Here is a 24,562-nt window from a genome sequence, read left to right on the forward strand (position 1 = left end):
TCCTGCAGCCATGTGAGAGCACAGCTGAAGTGTCAGGAACTGAAGAGGAATGTCAGAAAGTGTATGGTGGCAGCCATAAGGGACAGGTTCAGGTAAGTATAACTCAACTTCCCTTGCACCCTGCGCCCACTGGACACCCAATTGCAAAGTCAACATTGAGGGGTATTTTGCAAACTATGGCTTAGATACTTTAAGCATTCAATTATTTGTCACAGTACATATCCATCTTTAAAAGATACAAATAAAGAAAGAAAATATATGTCATTGTTTATGCAGTGTTATCTCCACTAACCCACCCAAAATCACTTTTAGGTGACTGTGATCCAGACCACGTTTCATTGCTTGCCAGTGATTCAACTTGTACTTGTTAAATACTCCTAAAAATAGCACTTGTGAAACCTATTTTTTTGTTGTTTTGCTAAATATTTAAATGTCTTGTGATGAAGTAGTTTGACATCAAATAAGTTAGAAAAATAATAATAAACTAGAACCATGTAGATCTAAGTGACAAATTTTTATTCATGATCACAGAGGTATTTTGTGTACGGTACATACTCTAGGATGTCCAAGTTATATTTATAACTGAGGGGAAAAACATTTAATGTATCAAAATATATTGTATCTATAATACAATCGCATAAACTAAAGTCGCAATATGAATTGCAAATACTTCTTGCCCAGGGTCCTGACAGAAATCAAATTTTGCTCATTTAGTTACCACACCGAAACAGATGAATATAAAGTAGTAGGGCATATTCTAGCGGACGTAAATGTCATCAGACAATGATGACTTGAGTTCTGGAAGGAATGCCCCTGAGCTTTCCATTCCATTTTCACTGAGCTGGAATGAAGTGATGTTTACCAACCGGTATACAAAACAGAAATGTCTGTGAGTATACCATATAATATATACAAAATCTTGACAAGTAATTTCAGCGTGTCAGTTGTCCTACTCTTTACACATTTATTTAAAAGTCCTGCACAATAAAAGTGTGCTTGTGGTCCATCATACAAGATGACAGCCCTTGAGAAATCTGAGGCATCATTGAAAAGCTTCTCTCGTCGGTGCTAAATAATGTATTATTATTCTATTTCCTAAACATGGTGATCTCCACGGTTCTTCTGGACATTATTCTTCCTGGGTACCATGGTGACTATCTCATATTGAGGCAAGTAACAGCAAATAGGCAGCAAGGAAAAATCATTTATAAACATGCCCATGAGCATGACTAAAAGAATGAAAAAGGGATATTTTTTAAATAAGTGTGTCATTTTCACTTAATCAAAAGGCTAATATGTTTGTAGATACTTAGAGGTGGTTAATCAAAATATTATTATCATTTTTTTTCCAATGAGGTACAGGTGACATCTCTATTGTCTTGGCAGACATTATTCTTTGTGGGTGCCATTATGATTGTCTCATGTTAAGACTATAGAAAATAATCATAAAATAGACAGAAAGGGAGAAAAATCAACAAATATAAACTTGAATAAAGTTAATATAAGGAAAATAAATCCAATGTATCAATGTGGATCAAACTAAAATGGTTAATAGGCTCTTGGTAATACGGTATAATAAAGGCACACACTCAATGAGGTTAGAAATAGTCTATTAAGTTACATTTTTCTATAATCGACAAGCAGGAGGAAAATATTATGCATTCTATTAAAGCAGTCACGGTTCTTTTATCAAAATGGATCAATACTGCTGCCTAGGTGTCATTTAATTGTAATAGCTCTCTCTCTGTTAGCTAATTTTATGTAGGAATACATTTGATATTTGAGTGGCATCATCTGTAGATTCCTGATACAAAATGTTGTGGTAGCAAATTCAACATCATAACAGTTTTTACGGACAAAAGGAGGATGATACTTATCATATACTGGATATGTCATGTCCTGTAACCTTACACATTGTACTGAGGTGTTTTTAGCACACATAAAATGTAAAATTACATATAATACTATGAGTTTAAATAAGAGCAAATTCAAAACATTGAGGTATCTTGCCTGTGACTTTAGCCCAACTGAAAATTGCTCCAGTTACACATTAGAACAACTCTCTATAAACAGTAATACGTGTCAATCACTGACTTGTTTAATAACATGCATTGGAAAAAATCAGAATAGATCACGCACACACACACACACACACACACATATATATATATATATATGTGTGTGTGTGAGATCTATTCTGATCTATACTATATATATATATAGTATAAGGAGTAAGAAAATAAAGTAACAATAAACTATCCTTATACAGGGTGGGCCAAATTTCAGAGATGGGTTTGAGGAGTCAATAACATTTTATTATTGGTGAACCAATGTCACTGATATTACATACAATGAATGCTTAACTTATGGAGTTTTATTTGACTAGGTATGGAAGATTACACCTTTTAACTGAGCTCCATTTGCCGCCTCGCAAAGTTTGGCTCTTTCGATTGTATTGTTCATACCATTAGTGTCTGTTTGAGTCTCTAGCGCTTGAATTCTATGAGATCACCCAACGCCAGAGGATGCATTTGGCAGAGTGCAATTGGAGTTGATGAATTATCTGCAAATTTTGGTGCCTAGAAACGACATGTTTTGCTTATTAATAAAGCCATTTATATGAAAATGGGCCTTGTCAGACATGATCAGTTAATTAATACATTCAATGTTCTCTCTGTCTACACATTACTGAATCTAGAACTTCCTGGTGGAAAATGTGCTCACTTTTTAATTATAATATATATATATTTTTTATTTTTTTTTAAATGGAAGTGTATTGTGGTTTTCCAATGATAGCAAGTCCTTGAAAATGAAAAATGGTGACCTGTCAATTGCCAAGCCAAGCTCTTTCCATACCCATGAGTGCATACCATCTGTTTCAGGTGCATTATTTCAATTCAGATCATATAATTTATTATTTAATGGATTTCAATCAAATCAGCTTTGCCAAGATGATGATGCAGCAATAAAATTATAGGCATGGTAATATACAAAATATTATAAAAAATAATATTACAAAGGGCAAGAGAAAGGAGAGATGATGAGAATATTTCCAAAATGTTAGCTGAGCACTATAGATAGTTAGTGTAGAGACAGACAGGATTGGTTTTGGGAGATTAAGCAGATAATGGGTTTGTGCTCATGAAAAAAAAAAAGGGAATGGCATCATCAAATGTTTGACACGATGTTCTATGTGAAAGTAATCTGAATTATATTTTTATGACCTTTCATAAAATGACATGACACCTTTATAGTATTGATACCATCGGAATAAAAAAAAAAATCCTTCAAGGTCTCCCGAGGATGCAATTTACACTCAGATGCCTTTTCTTTTACATAGATGAAGTGCACTGACAGTGTAAATTGTAACAGCACGGGAGTGTAAAAAAGCAAGCAAGTAGCCTGATCTCTTTAGAAGCAGAGATCCAATGTGGTGACACTTGATTTGAAAAACCAAATCCCCTTTTCCATCCTGTCTCCTCTATGTGCATAAGCATCAATCTCCCTAGTCACTATGCTGTGAAACTCGAAAATTAACAGCACATAACAATGAAGTCTGAAGTTAGACATGATATTGCAAGAACTTGCTAAATGGAAAAAAAGGAATAAAAATAAGTCAATAAACATTTAACCATTTCTCAGATGGAGTTAATGTTAACATATATTCACCCCTTATGCCCTAATTGTATAGACTATACTTTGTTAACGCCATGTGTTTAATGGCTATGTTTCAGTCAGATAATAAAATTGCTGCAGATTAACTGACATCCCTTAAGACATCTTCAGACTACTTCATTCTTAAAGAGAATGGCTTAATGGTTTCCTGCTTCCCTGTGTGAGTGTTTTATGCATATATTTCACATTTGCATAGTTTTGTTCTACTCGAAAACTCACCTAGAGAATTTAAAAGACTTACATACAGGTGAGGTAATAAAACATATACAGACAAGCACAGAAAGAACCAAGATAAACATGAATATTTAAACCACAACAGTCCGGATAGAAACAGTGTAAAGCAGTGAAATAAATGCTTCAATAACTTTAATAAGAGAAATGTACCAACTGTAAATTATCTTACTGCACCATTGTTTTCAATAGTACAGACTTCAATATGGTTTTTCTGTGGTATTTTAAAGTGCCATATATTTTAAATGGATTCTATAGTGTAAGGAATGCAAATCTGTAAAAACCCTTTAGTCGCCAGAGAAACTGCTATGTTTACAAATGGGTTAATCCAGCCTCTAGTGGCTGTCTCATTGACAGCCGCTAGAGGCGCTTCCGCGCTTCTCAATGTGATTTTCACAGTGAGAAGACGCCAGCGTCCATAGGAAAGCATTGAAAATGCTTTCCTGTGGACTGGCTGAATGCGCGCGCAGCTCCTGCCACGCATGCGCATTCAGCCAATGACGGGAAAAGGAGGAGGAGAGTCCCCAGTGCCGAGGGAGCCCGGCGCTGGAAAAAAGGTAAGGTATTAACCCCTTCCTCACCCTAGGGCCCGGCGGGAGGGGGGCCATGAGGGTGAGGGGGACCCAAGGACCCTATATAGCCAGGAAAACGAGTATGTTTTCCTGGCACTATAGTGGTCCTTTAACGTTTCCAACGCTGATGTAGCTTCGCCTCCTCCAGTGTCATCTGATGTTCGTTAGCAAGCAGGAAGTGTCACTAGGGGCTGTCTGATTGACAGCAACTAGAGGCAGTCTTAGTCCTGCATTACAAGTATTGCAGTTTCTCATTAACTGCAATTATTTACATTGCAGGACTAAGTGGGACTGGGCGGGCGGCACCCAGACCATTTCAATGAGATTAAGTGGTCTGGGTAACAATAGTGCCCCTTAATAATATGTCCCAGATTTATTCTCGATGTCTGGAATAATTAGAAAATGGAGAAGGCAATGACCTATTTTAGGCCAAAATAATCAAACTGAAATAATTATTTTAATCAGCTATTTTCCAGCTTGGGTGTTGTGGCTCAGGGATGCATTTACTAAATAGTGAACTGAAAACCAAACAGGAATATTCAGGCTGAAATAGCCAAGATGTGATTAAAATTGATTTGGAGGATTTTGCCAACTATGACCTATTTAATATTTTTAAATAAGCTTTTCAAATTATGTAATATTATTGAATATATTTTTTTAAGTGGAAAACCAAAATAGTAAAAAATAAAATAAATATGATTAGTTAGTGACTATTAACTATTATTAATTAGTAACTATAAACTATTATTAATAGTAAAAGTGCTTGAGAAAAAATGTGAAAAATATATACAGTACAGCTGCACTACCCCGAGAGTGGCTCAACATGACACACAATAATACCAAATAATGTAGCTACTGCAGTCTGTTGATGCTACATTATTCGTTAATATTTTTATTAAGTGATTTTTTAAAAAAATGAATACAAATCAAAATATTAAAATATTTCTTAGAAATGTTATCAAATGTTAAAGTTTTTCACTTGAAAAGCTTTTCGAAAATATTAAATCAAGGCATATATTTTTTTTTTAACCAAAACTACACAATTAAGTCTAAATTCATCACATTACTGCTTAATTAATAAAAACCTTCTAGGGTTGTTCACAGAATCAGAAATTTTGAAAAAAATCAACAAGGGAATTTGAAATTCTAAGCTAAAGCAGCTGAATAAGATAAAATATTCTAGTAATATCTCCTGCTCAGCTGCTTTCGTCATTTGGAATTCTCTGGTCAATTCTGACTATTCCAAGTTTAATTAATAATATGCTACAAATGTAAAAATTCCCTTGTAATTTCTCTACACATGATTTAGTATATGATGTAGTAAATAAGCCCCTTCTGTCTATCTGGATCATCATTGTCCCCGGCAGTTTCCTTTTATATATCGATCCAGCATGTTTTAGAATTAGAAATGCATAATTGCAATGATCCTAAATGCTAAATAAATATACAGACTGCTTTATAAAAGCGTAACGATCGCTGCTGGTCATTATTTCACTATTTACATAGAACTCTTTCTTAGAAAAAGAAAGAGGAAACATCTGTATCCACTTGTCCTACATTCATTTTTAGTCAAGAAGCCCCAGGCTTTCAGCAAATATTCAAATTACGATTGTAGTTTGTGAATTTATTTTTTTTTTTTTTTAATAGTGCATTTCTATCATATCTAGACATACCGATTGGTAGAATAAAATCACTTATTTCAATATACAGAAAACACATGGGGCTTTCTGACTCTGATTTTACCACAGGCCGAGATGGAGCCAAGTCGGGTTGGATATTACAGTAGAACTGCTGAAATACAAAGAGTTGTCCTGATTTTGTCCAGGTATCCGGACTAAGTCCAGTTCTAATTTCCCACATAGGGAATCCTCCTGACACATACTGGGAACTGCAGAATTCTTGATTCATTCTTTAGCATGAAGGATGAGATGGACAGTTCTCCATTGATTATAATAAAGAATCCAGGGGCCACCTTATTTTCCAGCTAGGACAAGCTCACGGTGTACACATTTTCACCCTCTCAATGATCCCCACAAGTTTATTGTAATTATTATTTTCCTATTGGCCATCTTGCTTCTGATTTGGATGGTATATATAGAGTACTAGTTTTCAGCTACTTGTGGATAGATTGCATATTAGAAAAGTCGAGATTGAACCAACTGTAAATGCATCTTTCCAATAGACTTTCTTTCAAAAGATTCTTAAAGACTCCTTAAAATAAACCTTTGTGGTCAGTATATAGACCACAAAGGTAAAAAAAAAACATTGCATACCCGTGGCTGTCTTGAAAAGCAGAAAAAACATTTAATTTAACATTGGTCCACATCTTCTCCGATTGCCATTATATCAATGGAATAAGCAATGCCTCTTAATACAATGCACAAATCCTTCTTGCATTTGAATGTTTAAAAGCATCAGTGGAAGCAAAATGGAAAAAAGCAATTTGGACTTGAATCTAAATTAAAACCATTACGGTTATATTATCAATTTGACCTTATTTTTCTCCGATTCCTGCTAAATGGGGCATGCACAGCTAGGGATATACAGGATGTGTACATTTTGCTGTGTACGGTAACTCAACAAGCCCTGTGAAAACTGCATATCGCAAATCACACAACCTAGACAATATCTGATTCATTTATGGTAATTGAAATGACTCACTTATGTCTCTCCATCTCATTAACTTTTGCTCATGTAATTTTGATACCAATGTTAATAATTATTGTCTCAGGCAGAAGACAATGGGGCATCTCATATAGATTGAAACAATGAAGAATAGTATTTTATTATTTAAGCCAGTGCAGAATATAGAAAATGAGGTTATAGGCGACAATCACATCCATTAACTGGCTCAGACATACACATTGTAACCCAATTTCCCTTTTCTTAATGTGCATTTTTTTTAAACATATTTATTTATTTAATATCAAAGAACACTTTGCTGCCCTACCCTAGGCTATGATAGAATTTGTCCTCCGGTACTTAAGTAAAATGTATCACCTGCCAGTCTAAATCTGATTACCCTTTTCCTGAACTCAAGAGTATTGAATCAGACTTCTTTAAACCTTGGGTGGTACTCACAGAGGTACGGCAAAAGTAAACTAAAAATATTTATAAAAAAGAAAGCAGTCCCCATAACTAATCCAGGCCTTGCAGAAAATGGTAAGCACATAGATATTATTCTTCCATCCATCTTTTTATTTATTTTCATGCTTATACAGGTAACACAACCTATAGTGTTTAGTTATAAACCATAGGGTAGCTATATGTAATAAATGTCACAATCATTTTTCACCTTTTTTGGTGTTTAGCTTTTTTTTAAAAAAATTAATAAATCTGTTGTTTTGCACCTTAACCATCATTGTTTAATATGTGCCATTTTTTCTGCCGCATCAGATATATCAATTTTTTTAATCGCCTCTTTTGCTGGAAAAGTTTTCTGTTTAACTTCTTATTTTAACTCCACTCTAAATTTGGTAGTCTTTTCTGAAATATATATTTCTAGAAAAAAAATTGCAGAATTTAGGCAGAGAAAAGCCAACACGTACAATTTAGAGATTATATGCTGAACTTAATTACAGATAAAGTCAGAAATGACCAGTGGAGGCAAAAAGAAGGAGCAGTAATAACAAAATATTTAATAAATAAAGATTTTTTTCCCCTCTGTTGATTATTTCTTCTCACTTGATCTGTGAACCAAAATGGTGGGACAATGTGTACTGCAGCATATATACATCACACTTAAATGATGTGCAGTATATACTTTGAAGTACACTGCCTAGCTCATTTTCAGGCCCTTTTTGTTTGTTAAAAATTTTTTTTCATTTTCATTGCATGGCTTACATGGGACATGAACCTGTCCTTTGAATCATGATCATCACTGGACACCGTGCAAGGCGGTAGTTGATATCAATTTGTATAATACAAAGCATCTCGATGGCCCCTGCTATCTGTAATGGACTATAATGTGGTTTTAAGGTTGGCAAGTTGAATAGTAAGTTTTGTTAGAAGTATTTTGTTTTAAACCCTTAAAACATGTAGCCATTTTTATTAAAAAAAAAAGGTGTGTTTTTTTTTTTTACCAGCTTAGAAAACACAATAAAAATTCCCTATACAATAATCATTTTCACATCCTCCTGGGAACCAAGGAAAAAAATTGTCTTCCAATTTCTTTTTTGTGTGTGATTTCCTACCTTTTAAGTTCCCAGCACCCCAGCCTATTGCATGAAATCACTGGAAAGCCCAGGAAGTACTCTTTACAATACAGCAGGGATTGATAGAGTAGCTTAAAAGAATAAAAGGAGATGCATGTGAACGAAATGTCCAGTACAGAGGACACAGGGTAATGGGCTGGCTCTCAGGAGAATAAACTATTTATGTGAATGAATGAATGATTGACTTCAAAATAGTCAGACAGCTTGATAACCATTCCAGTTCAATACCTGATCAGCTTACTTCCAAAAAGTATACAAAGGGGTGAAACACATGACTCGCAAATATGTAAAAGCAAAAAAAAACAAGATAAAATAAAAATCAACATCTCTGTATCATTTAATTTATATCTGCCTTACCCTCCAAGGCATAATACGCAGGCAAATAAGTCAGAGAACCCAGGTGTGCGTGCGGTGTTCATAACTGTTTGCATCAAAGCAGGGGATTGGTGCCAGCATTTAAAAAAAAAATGCTCAATTACCGGAATTAGATGAAGCAAGGACACTTAGGTCATCCAATGTGAGTTGTAACACCATGATACAACTTGTTGGTTCCTGTGTTCTATGGATTTGCTGAGAATGGTTATGTCATTTCTAGAACTTGTGGGCAGAATCTTGTCTCTTCTTGTGTGCACTGCATTAATACCTTTTCCCCAGGTGTTTTACCCCTGTCATAGCATGTACACTTTATTCTTACTTGCGAGGATAGCTATGGAGCCCGTGACTTGTTTATTGTTTGCACGCCTAAAGATGAGGAATCAGCTGTAGTTTGGATGAGATTCTGATCATGTTCTCTTTTCTACCCTAACCTAGAGGTCATATTGATTGAGAGCAGAGGTTTTTCCAGAACACCATTGATCCAAGGTGTGCTATTTTTGCATAACAACACTTAGCATCGATTTTATGTGATAAAGTGATGTTCTGTTTATTTGCTTGTGTGTCATATTTTGTGCATTAGCAAATAACTATAAATCAGACTTCTGTTTCCAAAGGGAAATGACAGAAACTGCAAGATTTCTGCATATCTGACAATTCTAGGTATAAATTAACCCCAAAGCAGATTTATTTTTAGAAGGCCTTCTATTAATAATTTCATATTTTAACTTACGGTTTGTAATGTAGCTGTACAGTATTTAGTCTTAGCAAGATGAAGTGAACAAGTTAAAGGCATATTTCTGACTGGTTCTGGTCCTCCGCTGCGGGTTGCACAGCGATTTCAGGAAAAAAAAAAACAGTTCAATGACTGTTTGTGAAATATGGAATTGATTTAACATCCAATTATTCTTTGAAATAAGTGTTCAACACTTTATCAATAATTCAGGACTCCACATTCAGCAGCCCTTATTTTCCTGTCAAAAGAGGTCTGCGTATTTTGAAGAGGTTATAAGAAGCATCTCAGGGGATCTTTAAAATTTCAGATAGTTAACTTGCTCGATGACAAATGGATGTGCAAGTTACTCTGTACAGTAAAATTGCTGTGTGCTCTAGACTGCTGATATATATATATATAAGTTAGATATAACAACAAAAATGTGTTTTGAAAGGATTTTTTGAAGAGGCAAATAAAGTAAAAAACAAGCAGTCTAAAAGAGTTATTAAAAAAAAGTGAGAATTTAAAGTCAAATTTAAGGCCAAAGTAGCCAAACTGGAAACATATCTGGCTTAGAGAATGTTTCTGATTTGTCCCTTTTGATCTTAAACATGAAGTTCAGTTTGAATTCACTTTGAATTTAGTCAGTAACCATGACAAACTCCATTTATTGGCGTTTATTGGTGTTTACTGGGGTTTATTCATTAATATTAATATCTGGCTTGTATAGTTCTGTCTAAAATGTGAAGTTGCATTGGTACAAGCCACAATTTCTAGAAAATTATAGAATAATAGAAAATGAATTGCTGTATGTACTATGGTCAGAGAGTTCACTAAGTTTTTTCTTTTTACAAATTCCGACTAAGCATACATTTATGTTTTTGGCCATCCACAACCAAAACATGTGGATGACTGCAGACACATTGTTATGTATATTAACAAAAGCCAGAGTTGGCAGTCTGATCAGCAAACTATTGGCCACAGGAGCCAATTGAAAATGAGTTAAGTGTCACAGATGGAATTTTTAGACATATTGGACTCTTGTCCTATAAAATCCATAGCCATAGGTTACAGGATCAGCATCTCAGAAGTGCAACAAATAGCAGGATTAACCATATTGTAACCTAAGACTCTCAGGGGTGTGACAGAGGCCCCAGAACCTTGAAGATCTTTGGCCTAATGAGATCTTTATTTTACTCTGGTGCAAAACAATGAAGAGTCTCAGGCAAACCAATTCATTTGGTGCAGATATTGACTTGTAAAAAAAAAACAAAAAAAAAAAAAACTCAGAAGTTAATATTTTAGACATGCAACATTTGTGTCTGCTCTTTAATCCTAGATTTTATGATGCAAATGTTTGGGTTTTAAAAGGAATTGACAGCTTCCTAAAGCTGCATACTGTAGCCTGAATTCCTTTTATTATACATAAATTACATAATGATAATGATTGTTTAAGTTGATGATGAAGATTATGATGATTTAGATAATTCTTCATTTCGCACTCCACTCACGTTTCCATAATTCTTGGTCTGTGATATAATTGGGTTACACTGTTTTTAATCTATTTAAGAAGGCCTAAAATCAATTCTCTTCTGCAATGTTAACATTTTCCCTTTGGGAAGCTTCAAAATTTGTTCACACCATCTAATATACTGATGTCAATACTCATTGTTCATCTTTATGTCTCCTCCATCATCTTCCTCTTCCTTTTTACACATCCACATAATTTATTTATAAATATATTTACTGGGCAGAATACACTGAGATCTTTTTTATTGATTGTCGTCTGCATCTTTCTTATATAACATTCTCCATTCTCACCTAATATTCCCACTCTTTCTGGACTAGGCAAAATTGAACTAAGTTGAAAATTTGCAATAATAAAAGGCACATATATATCATAATAAGATAGCTTACTTGGTTCCACAAAGACCAGAGCACCACCTCCGTATACGTCTTACTGGGAAAGAACCAAGATATCAGGAAGAGTCAATAAGTGGTCTGGATTATGGTTGCTCCTGGTTTTCTGACACTTTGGAGTGCCTCACCCTTTCTGTTTAATATGAACTGACTTCAAAGGCACATGGACAGCTAACTGCATATATAATACTAGCTAGAAAGTCACTGCTAGAAGAATATTGTTTTTCAAGCATAAACATCAACACACAATGATCTGTTTTCAAAGCCTATCACGTGTGCTCTAGATAAAGTCATGTCCTTCTACCATTTTTTTGAAGGCTGGCTACACACCTTCAAAAGGGATAGCACAGTGCATTTCTCATACAGGCATTCCACTTGGTCAAACATCTGACAAACCATATTTGAATCTACCTAGGCTGCCACACATAGCTTATTATCACTTAAATACTCTCTTCTTTTACATCTCCCTGTTAATGTCCAGTTGGCTTAGGTCACTACTGGAATTTGTTCTTCCTCTGCTGCTCTGCAGATAATTCAGCATGCACCCTTAGCATTGCAGAACTTCTTTTAAACATATTTAAGCAAAGCATGTTTTTTTCCCCAATAGGACCAGTGACAAGAAGCCAGCCATGGACTGTGTAGTTTTAACTTTGGGGCCTCATCAGCAAGGCAACAGCTCTGACTCTAGTATTTTTCTTCCCCTCTCTTCCCCTTTCAGGTCAGTTCATGTCAACAAATACCTTGCTATGGTTTGCAGAGATGGTGCATGGGCATGTAAATTACAATAACAGCATTTCTCTTATATTAAGGAAAGTAGATATGAAAAATCCCCAAACATGCTTGCCAAAAAAAATAAAACTAAGATGCTATGACACTTACAGCTCAATAAGTTCCAGGTTCTGAAAAAGCTGCCATGATAAAGTTGTCAGTCGGTTCCCAGAGAGATTTCTGCAGATATAAAAAAAAAAGCAATGATCATTACACCAAATCATATGGTTGTTGTTTCAATAATTGTATATATGTTCAAAACAAGGCATTAATTAAAAAAGTAAACTGTATTAAACAAAAAAATATACAAGCATAGTATAAAAGACATTCGCAGGAGTCATTACAAATCTGCTGCATATGTTCTATGATTGTGTCGTGATATTTTTATTTGATTGAGTTCTCATATATATGCAGACAAGATGTTTCATATTTAAGGGTTAAGTATCCTTCACTCAACTATATGTGAAACCACAAATTGCCTTGACACTATGTTTTGGACAATATTTAGGTAATTATTCTGCATACTCGCATTTACAGCTTACTATATTTCTAAATAATATCCAATCCATGACTTTGAATACTATAATAATGGTTTTGTGGACACAAATAGAACATATATGCACATGCTTATTTGCAATCACCTGCAAGAATGAGATTGTGTTTGTATATTTTAAATCAATGTGTCCAAGCATTTTGTAGTGGTTATGGTGTCAGGAGTGCCCTGGTGGCCTCCCCCCTCCTATTGGAAGTAGTCATCCATTTTTAGTGGAGTGGTGCTTGGAGTATTCCATTAATCGTATATTAATAAATATTAGTTGGTCTCATACCAAGCCACATGTTTGTGTGTATTTTTTAATTGTCTATGGTATTGTCTGAGTACAGTCAATACTGTTCGAAAAGCTTATATTTATAAATCTATATGTTGTCATTTTGCTAATTCAGAGAAATAAGAAAAATGCATCAACTGCATAATAAATCATAAAATAATAAAAGGGGATTGAACTGCAGTTCCTCTGAGAATCAAAGGTAAGGACAAATAATGTGTATAGTTTTCACACTATTCAATAATGCCTATTCCTTAATTTAGTTTATGTTTTTCTCCCCATTGTCAGCATACAGTGAAATTAGGAGAACTACCGAAAAAGTACCTTCTCCTGCAATATTTTCTATAGAGTAATCTACTCAATCTTTAAAGACTTAGTGAAAATTTTGGTTAAATCTTCTGAACATTTTACGCATTTAAAATGTTGTATGTATAATGACTCGATACATCTAGAATTTTGGAATCACTTCCTAGTTAGATATAATGAAGCAGATGTTCCAGAGGATAAGGATCAGTTGCCGATCTTGTTTAGTCAATGCTTATCTAAAAAGTACGGCTTAATGGTTTATTTTATTTCCTGCTCTGGGTGACTCTATGTAACTTGATTCCAATCTTAATAATCAAGCGACTTGTCTATAATGCAATCTTCAAGAAAGTCGAATATATAGGAAAGAAAATATCATATTACTTTTGTTTCTTATTCTTAAAGTGGAAAGGTCAAATATTTCAAGTGAAGCAAATAAATTACTAGCTATAAAGTATCAGATAACAGCAAAAAGACCAAGGCTGCTGTGCTATATTATTAGGAGTCCTTGTTTCCCAGGCTTACAGGCCCATTTGTATTATAAACATTTTAATATACTCTGTTATAGATTGACTATTAAGAAATCCCAGAAAGGAGATGGATATAAAAAAATATCCTGTATTATTCTGGCTTTGTTCAAGGTATACTTTGTATCCAGAAACTTACAAAGACTTAGACCTGTAGAACACAGCAACTCCATGTAAGGTAGAGTACTTCCTCTGTTTTGTCAGCTGGTGCCTAACGTGTCTTAGACATATGGCGAGGGGTGTTCCAGGAGTCACGGAGTGCCTCACACATAATCAGTTTCCCAGTCTTTCAGACACAGTCAACCCTACACAAATTCCAGGTCAGTGAAGTTTTCCCTTTGTACAGTATGATTCTCTTCAGCACTAGGAATCAAAGACACTGTTCAACTCCCACATAAGGTAAAGTAGTTCAGGATGACCACATTCCATTGGAAACTGGTCACTCAATTTCTTTAATACTGGTAATATAATAAACTGTACTTTTGTAATAATGCTTCTCCATTGATAGACACACAATCACACACAATCTCACATATATATATAGATAGATAGATAGATAGATAGATAGATACTGCGTAGAACCCTCAAACCCTCAAAATCCCAGGCCTCTGGTAGAGGACTCGATGATGAGGAATAAACATACCACCCAGGAAGGGTGAAAAAATAAATAAATTTGTATCTGTATATATACTGTATATATACATACACAGTACAGTAATATACACATAGTAAAATACTGACTCTAGGTGTGAAGAGAGGAGGGTATATTACATTATGCCTGTTATCTGATGAAGGAAAGCAGTAGCTAAAAGTAAAGAATACTGCAAAGGGCTGCGATTAAGTAGGAGATACAGTTGCCAGTCCACCATGCATTTTTAAACATACATTAACTCTACAAGCCAAAACAAATGAAAATATGTAGTATGTATTAAACATTTACACATAGTCTCCCACTGTCTGTAATAAGATTGAGTTGCCAATATAAATATACATAGTTCAGGACTGAATGTTGTGTATGTGAGCCAAGATGTGAGATACAATGTTATATAACTCCTTTCATTGCTTACTCTGCACATCCACAAAAAAAATATCATGAATAGCATGGTGATATGGAGGTTCCTTAGATGGGTACTCTACAAACCTCTCAACCTTGGGTGGGCACCTCTAGCAATGCCCATAATGGTTGGCAGGATGGGCATGGTAATATGGAGGCCCCTTAGTCGGGTACTCCACAAACCTCTCAAACCTGGGTGGGGATCACTTGCAATGCCCATGACGGGCTGGTCTGGCTGAGATAGGAAAAGAAAAGGAGAGAGTCAGGTCCAACCTCACACTTTCATCAGCCTTAGCCAGCATCAGCAGGACCCCAAGTAAGCCAACCACCTACACAAAAGTTATGTTAACAGGAGGGTAGCTACCAATATAGAAAGCATTTCATGTATATGTGCATCTATTTATTTGCGTTTCAGTTTGCATGTGTTTATTTGTGTGTCATTGTTTGTATCTGCGTGTCAGTGTATATGTGCAAGCATGTGTGTATGTTTCAGTGTGTTTATCTATATGTCAATGTATGTGTATGTGCCAGTGTGTGCAATTGTGTGTCAAGGTGTGAGTGTGTGTGTGTGTGTGTGTGTCAGTGTGTATCTGTGTGTGTGTCAATGTGTGTGTGTCAGTGTGTGTATCTGGGTGCGTGGTGTTTCAGTGTGTGTATCTATGTGTGTGTCAGTGCATTTTAATATGTTTGTAAATCTATGTTAGTATGTATATATATATATATATATATATATATATATGTAAGTGGCAGTGTATATGTGACGCAGAACAGTCGTGAGGAGAACAGTATGTAGCAAAATGTAAGGTAAGTAAAATTTAGATATTAAATCTATGCAAGGAAGGGTAGACACCTAGATTGGTAGGGGACATTACGTCATTAGGAATTCATGTCTCTATTCCCAACTCTAAAGTGTTCCTTTAATATTATGGTCCATTATATAATAGGGTTTAACAAGTATTAACAAGTATATGACTGGTCCATGGCTTTTATCTGTCTATCTATCTATCTGTCTATCATCTTTCTATCTATCCATCTGTCTATCTATCTACAATTAATTTAAGTGCCCAAGCCTAATATAAAAAAAAAACACTCAACTTCATGCTCAAGAAGTAATCACGATGATGTATTAATGGAACCAGAAAAACTATTTGCAGATCACAGGCACAGTCTTCTAAATAAAAAGCATCACAGAGTGCATTACTGTAAAAGCAAAGATAAACTTGAATTAACAAAGAACACCCTTATTTCTATGATGGGTAACTAAGTTCTAATTTGTGCAAAGCAATTTAGAGAACCTCCATTAAAACAAAAACAACAAAAAAAAAGCAACAAAAATATTTATAGTTAATCAGAGCTAAAAGCCTTGTTTGATTAATTATTTTTGTGGGTCGTATAGACAGTCTACTTTGAAGGTTAAAGGTTAAATAAATGTGTTTTCACTAAGAAAATGGTTTAACCATTTCAGTCCCATAGATTAACAAAGAGTTAAAGTATTCAAGGTCCAAGTTAGAGTATACAAAGAACATATAAACACATGATTTCAAAGCCCAAGTAATAATTCTTAGGCCAAGTGACAGCATTCATGCTGTGTGTAGAGCATGATGTTTTTTGTTTCAACACATCTGGTGTAGATTTAAACCATCAAAAAGTGCTAATCCACAAAATCCTGCGAAACGTAAAACACAAATATCTGAAGACTACATTATTCATAAAACACCATGAACACTTATAAATGACCTATCCGGATTTACACATTTCTTCAGCATACACTCCTTCTCTAAAGGATACTGACATTAAGTATGATTCCAATTCTCCGTTTGTATAGAACCCAGAATTTTGACACGAGAATTCAAATTTTTTTGAATTTTTTTGAACTTTCTTTATTTTGTATTTATATTATTTTTATATTAATATATCTATATAATAAAATAAAAATACACTTATTATGACATATATATATATAAGATATATGTATACATATATATTTCGGTCCTCTCTGAGACCTTACTCGAGATTGATCTTGAAAAAGGTCCCAGAGAGGACCGAAACGACGATCTGCTTGTTTACTATATGGAATAAAAGAACTTCACAAAGAAAGACCGTGAGTGCAGCCCATATGTCTATCTATCTTGCATTATCAAACCCCAGGACTGGCACCCGGCATTTGCACAATTGAGTTTAGCCTGAGGGCAACAACTCAACAGTAAATTTATATATATATATATATATTTTTTAAATGTATTAACATTTTTATTTTTTATTTTACAGCAGCAGAAAGCAGCAGCAAGACTGCCTGTTAGTTTAGGCAGTCCCCCTGGAGGCAGCACTATGGGCACCTATTGCAACCATGTGAAAAGGCAGTGTTTACACTGCTCCCTAGGGACACCTCCAGTGGCAGCCACTCAGATGACCATTAGAGTTTTTTCCATGGTCAGTGCTGCACAATGTGCCCACCTCCTTGACAATCTCAGCAAATCAAATGCTTTCCCACAGGAGTGGGACCAGCACCAGCAGACCTACGCGGTGCTGGAATAAAGCTAAGTTTTAATCCTATTTAAGTGGGGTAAGGTGGGGCCGGAAACCGAAAATGGGTTTATACACTCTAGGGTCAGGAATGCATGTTTCTATTTCAGACCCTATAGTGTTCCTTTAAGGAAGGAAAAGTATCCAGGGATGCTATAGTATTGCCTGGAAAAAAAACATTTTTAAGTGATTTGTTAAAGGATTAAATCTTCATTATACATCTTTCTGATTTTACAAAATGACATACCAAACACAATTTTCACAACATGATCAACTAGAATATATGCTTATATTGCATTACCTATGAAACCATGCTTTGTTTGCTAATCAGCAGCATACAAGTGATCAATGCTTCAAAGGCATTAAATCCACTAAGGAATATTTTCCATTTCCATTGCTTTACTAAATACTGGCAGCTATAGTGTAACCTCTGTCCAAAAGCTCAAGAAAACTATAAACAATGCCAAAAAAGCAGATGCCACTTAAAACGTCAGGAAATACGATGAGCTGTTGGTTATGAGCATCTCAATAAGCATTGAAAAGCAGCACAGACAGACAGATTATTTATGCAGGTTAGAAAGCTCTAAAGAGAACAAATGGCTGATTATCTAAAAATAAGAAACTATGATGTTTACGAAAACTGATCTGCCATCTCTAGCAGGGTTATTTTCCAAAGTGAGAATTCAAGGTAAATTTAATGCAAAATTTAAGTACAAAATATCTGAACTAAAAAAAAATCTCTAAGTCAGCTATGCTTTCATTTTGGTTACTTTGGCCTTAAATTTGATATTCACTTTGAATTTTCTGTTTTGTAAATGACCCTATAAATTTATTTTACGTAATGTGTTATAATGGTGCTAAAAGGTGAATGCATGCTCCTTGTTTTTCTATTGCAGTTAAAGAAACAAACATCAGTTAATCAGTCAGCCATAGTTAAACACATTCACTAAACTCTAAAGCTTAGCAAATAAAATCTGAATTGCAAAATCAGGTTAAAATAGCCAAGCTGTGACTAGAGTCGAGTTGACGAAATGTTCCATAGAGGTTACTTAGGCCACAATGTCGTTGTTTTGAAAGAAACACTGATAACCTTTATAAAATGATTATAAAATGACTCAGCATACCAAAAAATATTGTACTGCTGTTTTTTTGCTTTTGATAAATAAATAAAAAAAAAAAAAAAAAAGGGACCAACATATGATTGCACTGTGTACCTTGGTAATTTATAGATAATTATTTTCTACTTCTAAAGAAAGTATATCCAGAAACAACCTTTCCTTAAAGGACCCCTATAGTGCCAGGAAAACAAACTCGTTTTCCTGGCACTATAGTGTTAATAGGTCCACCCTCATGGCTCCCCTCCCACCGGGCTCTAGGGGGAGGAAGGGGTTAAAGGCTTACCTTTCTCCAGTGCCGGGCAAGAGCCGCGCGCGCATTCTCAATGCTTTCCTATGGACAGCAGGGTCTTCTCACTGTGAAAATCACAGTGAGAAGCGCGGAAGGGCCTCTAGCGACTGTCAATGAGACAGCCACTAGAGGCTGGATTAACCCTAAAGTAAACATAGCAGTTTCTCTGAAACTGCTATGTTTACAGCAGGCTGGGTTAACCCTAGATGGACCTGGCACCCAGACCACTTCATTGAGCTGAAGTGGTCTGGGTGCCTATAGTGGTCCTTTAACTATGTTCAGTGAACATTGTTCACGTATTGATATTGTAGAACACTGGAACTATCAAACTGTTATAACACAGTATCTCTCAGTTGTACATATTGCTGGGTAAAATAATAAGGTGACTGGAGGTAAGATTTCTATACAATTATCAATGTATATTTTGGAATTTGTACATTTCTAGTGGTTGTGTATATTTGTTGTGTATTTTGGGTGCTTATATTAAAAGAGCATGATGTAATGATGGCTAATCTAAGCACACTAGTTGTTTATGGGAACAAAATGTCCCTTCATACTCAACCACTGCTTAGCCAACAACCAACATTAGACATCACTTAATTAGAAGCAACTGGGGGTAGAAGAACAATGAAAACACAGTCACTAGCAATCTCTTCTAGTGAGGACCAAGGTGGAGTTTGGGAAGAAAAATATGGGACATCAGAGGCACAGAACTATTCTTCTAATCCACCTAAACCACCAGCATAAAAAGTAGTAGAACTGTTAGGTAATTCCTACACAGGAAACTCACTGAATTATATGTAAAGTTGACATGGGAGTTCTATAAACAGAGTGTGACCTTTGGGTGAATCATATTATAAACTGTCTCAGTAGACTGCACAAGGACATTTTACAGGTTGGGCATTGCGATTTCTGTTTTAATGTAAGCAATTCTTTACAATCTGAAAAGCAATAAAAAAAATGAAAGTGTATGGTTTGTTGTGTTTGCAGTGGTCATTTTAGGACGTAATTCACCTTGTTATTGATCTATATAACAAGTCACTTTATATCTAGTATGATAGATTCTAGAAATGAGGTAGCCAAGTTATTATGGTAATGAGAGACTGAGTAAGAGAGTTTGCTGGACCATGAAGCTGTTATGGAAAACTATGGCTGGTACACAGACTTGTACTTTCATATCACTTTATATATCATCCACAAGTCATTCTTACGAGTGTCTTTCATTAGTATGTGGTGTATTTTATTATGCAATAACAATAGATGGAAAATAGTTCAGTTTTTATGTGTTTGCTTTTTTATTTGTTTTGTTTGAATGGTATTCTGCACTGAAGAACAATGTTTTCTCTGCCAAGGATAATACCCAGGTAAGAAAATAGAATTCGGTGAATGATATCAGATTATGCACAAGTGAACAATAGTTTTTATGCCAATAATGGTTTTATTTAATACGTTTTCTTACATTATATTGCTGGATAATTGACGGATTATAGAATGAGTTTTAAACAAACTGAAAGAACAATATATCACATTTGCGAAATGCTGGCATTAACAATATATTACTTAAACAGTAGTAATTTTAAATGCATTAATTAAACAAATTGGAGAAAAAAAACCAACAACAAAGCAATTGCCATTAACAAATAATTGCAAATATTGTCCAAGTAGAGCATGTTCATGTGTGTGTAATTCATCAGTACATTGTTAGCAGAGTAATTACCGTATTTTTCGCTCCATAAGACGCACCTCACCATAAGACGCACCTAGTTTTTAGAGGAAGAAACCCAGAAAAAAAATATTCTGAACAAACTGTCCCATAGTGTTTCTTACTATGGGACAGTTTGTACAGAATATTTTTTTTCTCCCCTGTCCCATAGTGTCCCCCCCTTCCATAGTCTTCTCCTCTCTCCCATAGACTTCATCCACCCCCTCCCCCATAGACTTCATCTCCCCCCCTCCCCACAGACTTCATCTCCCCCCCTCCCCACAGACTTCATCTCCCCCCCTCCCCACAGACTTCATCTCCCCCCTCCCCACAGACTTCATCTCCCCCCCTCCCCACAGACTTCATCTCCCCCCTCCCCACAGACTTCATCTCCCCCCCTCCCCACAGACTTCATCTCCCCCCCTCCCCACAGACTTCATCTCCCCCCCTCCCCACAGACTTCATCTCCCCCCTCCCCACAGACTTCATCTCCCCCCCCCCACAGACTTCATCTCCCCCCCCTCCCCACAGACTTCATCTCCCCCCCTCCCCACAGACTTCATCTCCCCCCTCCCCACAGACTTCCACCCCCCCCTCCCCACAGACTTCCACCCCCCCTCCCCACAGACTTCCACCCCCCCCTCCCCACAGACTTCCACCCCCCCCTCCCCACAGACTTCCACCCCCCCCCCTCCCCACAGACTTCCACCCCCCCCTCCCCACAGACTTCCACCCCCCCCTCCCCACAGACTTCCACCCCCCCTCCCCACAGACTTCCACCCCCCCTCCCCACAGACTTCCACCCCCCCCTCCCCACAGACTTCCACCCCCCCCCCTCCCCACAGACTTCCACCCCCCCTCCCCACAGACTTCCACCCCCCCCTCCCCACAGACTTCCACCCCCCCTCCCCACAGACTTCCACCCCCCCCTCCCCACAGACTTCCACCCCCCCCTCCCCACAGACTTCCACCCCCCCCCTCCCCACAGACTTCCACCCCCCCCTCCCCATAGACTTCCACCCCCCCCTCCCCATAGACTTCATCCCCCTCCCCATAGACTTCATCCCCCTCCCCATAGACTTCATCCCCCTCCCTCCCCATAGACTTCATCCCCCTCCCTCCCCATAGACTTTATCCCCCTCCCATACTGTCCCCCTCCCCTTGTCCTATAATTACTTACCTGTCTTGTAGCGTTGGCCGGCAGCACAGGGCGCACCGCGGTACTGGAACTTGAATTTCATGTTCCGGTTTCCGGCGGGACTGAAAGGAAGTGCGCACTCAGCTTGTGCGCACTTCCTTTCAGTCCCGCCGGAAACCGGAACATGAAATTCAAGTTCCACTACCGCGGTGCGCCCTGTGCTGCGGCCAACGCTGCAAGACAGGTAAGTAAAGCTTCATATTCGCTCCATAAGACGCACAGACATTTCCCCTCACTTTTGAGGGGAAAAAAAGTGCGTCTTATGGAGCAAAAAATACGGTACTTTTTCATATTTGCGTATGTCATAGTTTTGTTCTTCACCATAAATTCCATGCCCTTAGTCATACTCTTTCCAACCATTGATAGATATCCTTTCTCACTTCAACTACACTTGCTTTACTCTAAAGCTGCATTTCTTCTTTAACTCCCAGTTATATTTTTCCAGTTACGTAGACAAAATTCCTCCTCACCTCAGCAACATTTCTTCTCTTACACCTAGACACAGTTCTTCTCATCCAAATAACATTTTCTCCCTAACTTCTTCAGTCACATTCTTCACCTTATTTACATTTCTCATTCTTAGGAACAAGTTCTTCTCACTCCAGCCACATTTTCTCCCTCATCTCCAGACACAATTCTTCTCATCCCAGTCAGATATTTTTTCTCAGACTTCCAGCTACATTGCATCTCATTCCTTACCCAGTCACATTTCGTTCCCAGATAGTCACATTTTATCCCTCAGTCACATTTCATCTAACATCCAATCACATTCCATCCCTCAGCTAGTTTCACATCCCTCACTCAGTCACATTTTATCTCTACCCAATCCCATTTCATACCTTAGCCAGTCACATGTCATTGGTCACTTTTCATCTCACACCCAGTCACATTTCTCCTCACACCATGGCACATTCCATCCCTCATGCAGTCACTTTTTAGCACTTACCTAGTCACATTTCACCTCTCACCCAGTCACATTTCATCCCTCAGATAGTCATAGTTCAGCCCCTACCCAGTCACATTTAGTCTAACATCCAATCGCATTCCATCATTCAGCCACTTTCACATCCCTCACTCAGTCACATTTCATGTCTACCCATTTTAATTTCATACCTCACCCAGTCATCAGTTTCATCAGTCACTTTTCATCTTACACCCAGTCATATTCACCTCACACCAAAGCACATTCTATCCCTAAAGCAGTCTCTTTTTAGCACTTACCTAGTCACATTTCATCTCAACCCAGTCACATTTTATACCTCAGCCAATCGCATTTCATCAGTCACCCAATCTAATACTCAATCATATTCCATCCCTCAGACAGTTTCACATCTCACACCCAGTCACTTTTCATCTCACATCCATTCACTTTTCATCTCACACCCTATCACCTTTTACCTCAAACCAAGGCACATTCCATCTCTCACCCAGTCACTTTTTAGCACTCACCTAGTCACATTTCAACTCTCACCCAATAACATTTCATCCCTTAGCTAGTCATATTTCATCCGTTAGCTAGTCATTAAAGATGTCCCGAATAGTTCGCTGGCGAATAGTTCCTGGCGAACATAGCTTGTTCACGTTCGCCACAGACGGCGAACATATGCGATGTTCGGTCCGCCCCCTATTTGTCATCATTGAGTAAACTTTGACTCTGTACCTCACAGTCAGCAGACACATTCCAGCCAATCAGCAGCAGACCCTCCCTCCCAGACCCTCCCACCTCCTAGACAGCATCCATTTTAGATTCATTCGGAAGCTGCGTTCTTTTTTTTTGGGGGGGGGGGATTTTTGTATTTTGTATTTTTTTTTAGACAGAAGTGTGTTATATTTGAGCATGCTAGGCTGAACGTGCGTATATCATGGCTAGTTGCACTGAGGGTATTAGTATATAGCAGTACATTGTTGTGAAAGATGGCTGTCATGTTTAGGGTGTAGCTTGCACGTTATCAACTGTGTATTTATAACAGCAGCTCCACCACTAGTTATAAATCAAGTGTGAGTCGCCCCATGAGATGAGACTAGTGAATAACATAATACATGAACGGTTAAGGTAAAGGCATGTAAGGAACTACGACAATACTCTTTAGGAGGTGAAATAATGACATGTTTAAACGATTGCTACGTTACGATTAGTTAATGTGCAGAGAGCAGTTCATGTGATCAAAGGCATGGTGTGGAGGATCGGCTATAGTGGGACATGCTTGGAAGGCTGCTGTTTACTGCTTGTGCTCATCCGATCCCTTCTGGGCGCCAGGTGCAGACCCTGGGAGTCCCTGATACCTGGAACAACAAAGGCAAGTCTCTGGCTGAGTGCCGGGTTCGCGGCTTGAGGTGGTGGAAGCTTGTTTTGTTGGGTGGTCGGATCTGTCCCGGTGGTGCTGTCCCAGTGCGGGATTGCGGGATTGTGGTGGCTTAAGGAGTGCTTGACGTGGGGCAGGCTCTGCATTTCTGTTTGTGCCTCCGGTCATGTCTTCGACGCCTTTTGCGTTGGTGGATTTTAATGGGGACTGCTTCGCTTAGCTGTGGTGGAGCTTGTTGGGGCTGTGGTGGAGCT

The 24,562-nt window shown here is 37.2% G+C and overlaps 1 protein-coding gene across 4 annotated transcripts in view; it reads right to left on the minus strand.

The window, feature by feature from the left end:
- Positions 1-24,562, minus strand: part of NTRK3 (neurotrophic receptor tyrosine kinase 3) — a 560,615-nt gene that overhangs the window by 326,400 nt on the left and 209,653 nt on the right. For all 4 annotated transcript variants that reach the window (XM_063448881.1, XM_063448879.1, XM_063448883.1 and 1 more), the window contains exon 4: positions 12,579-12,647. In XM_063448881.1, coding sequence (XP_063304951.1) covers positions 12,579-12,647 — 69 coding nt within the window. The remainder of the gene's footprint in view (positions 1-12,578; positions 12,648-24,562) is intronic.

Source organism: Pelobates fuscus, chromosome 3 (assembly GCF_036172605.1).
Source record: "Pelobates fuscus isolate aPelFus1 chromosome 3, aPelFus1.pri, whole genome shotgun sequence".
In the NCBI taxonomy this organism is placed as follows: domain Eukaryota; kingdom Metazoa; phylum Chordata; class Amphibia; order Anura; family Pelobatidae; genus Pelobates; species Pelobates fuscus.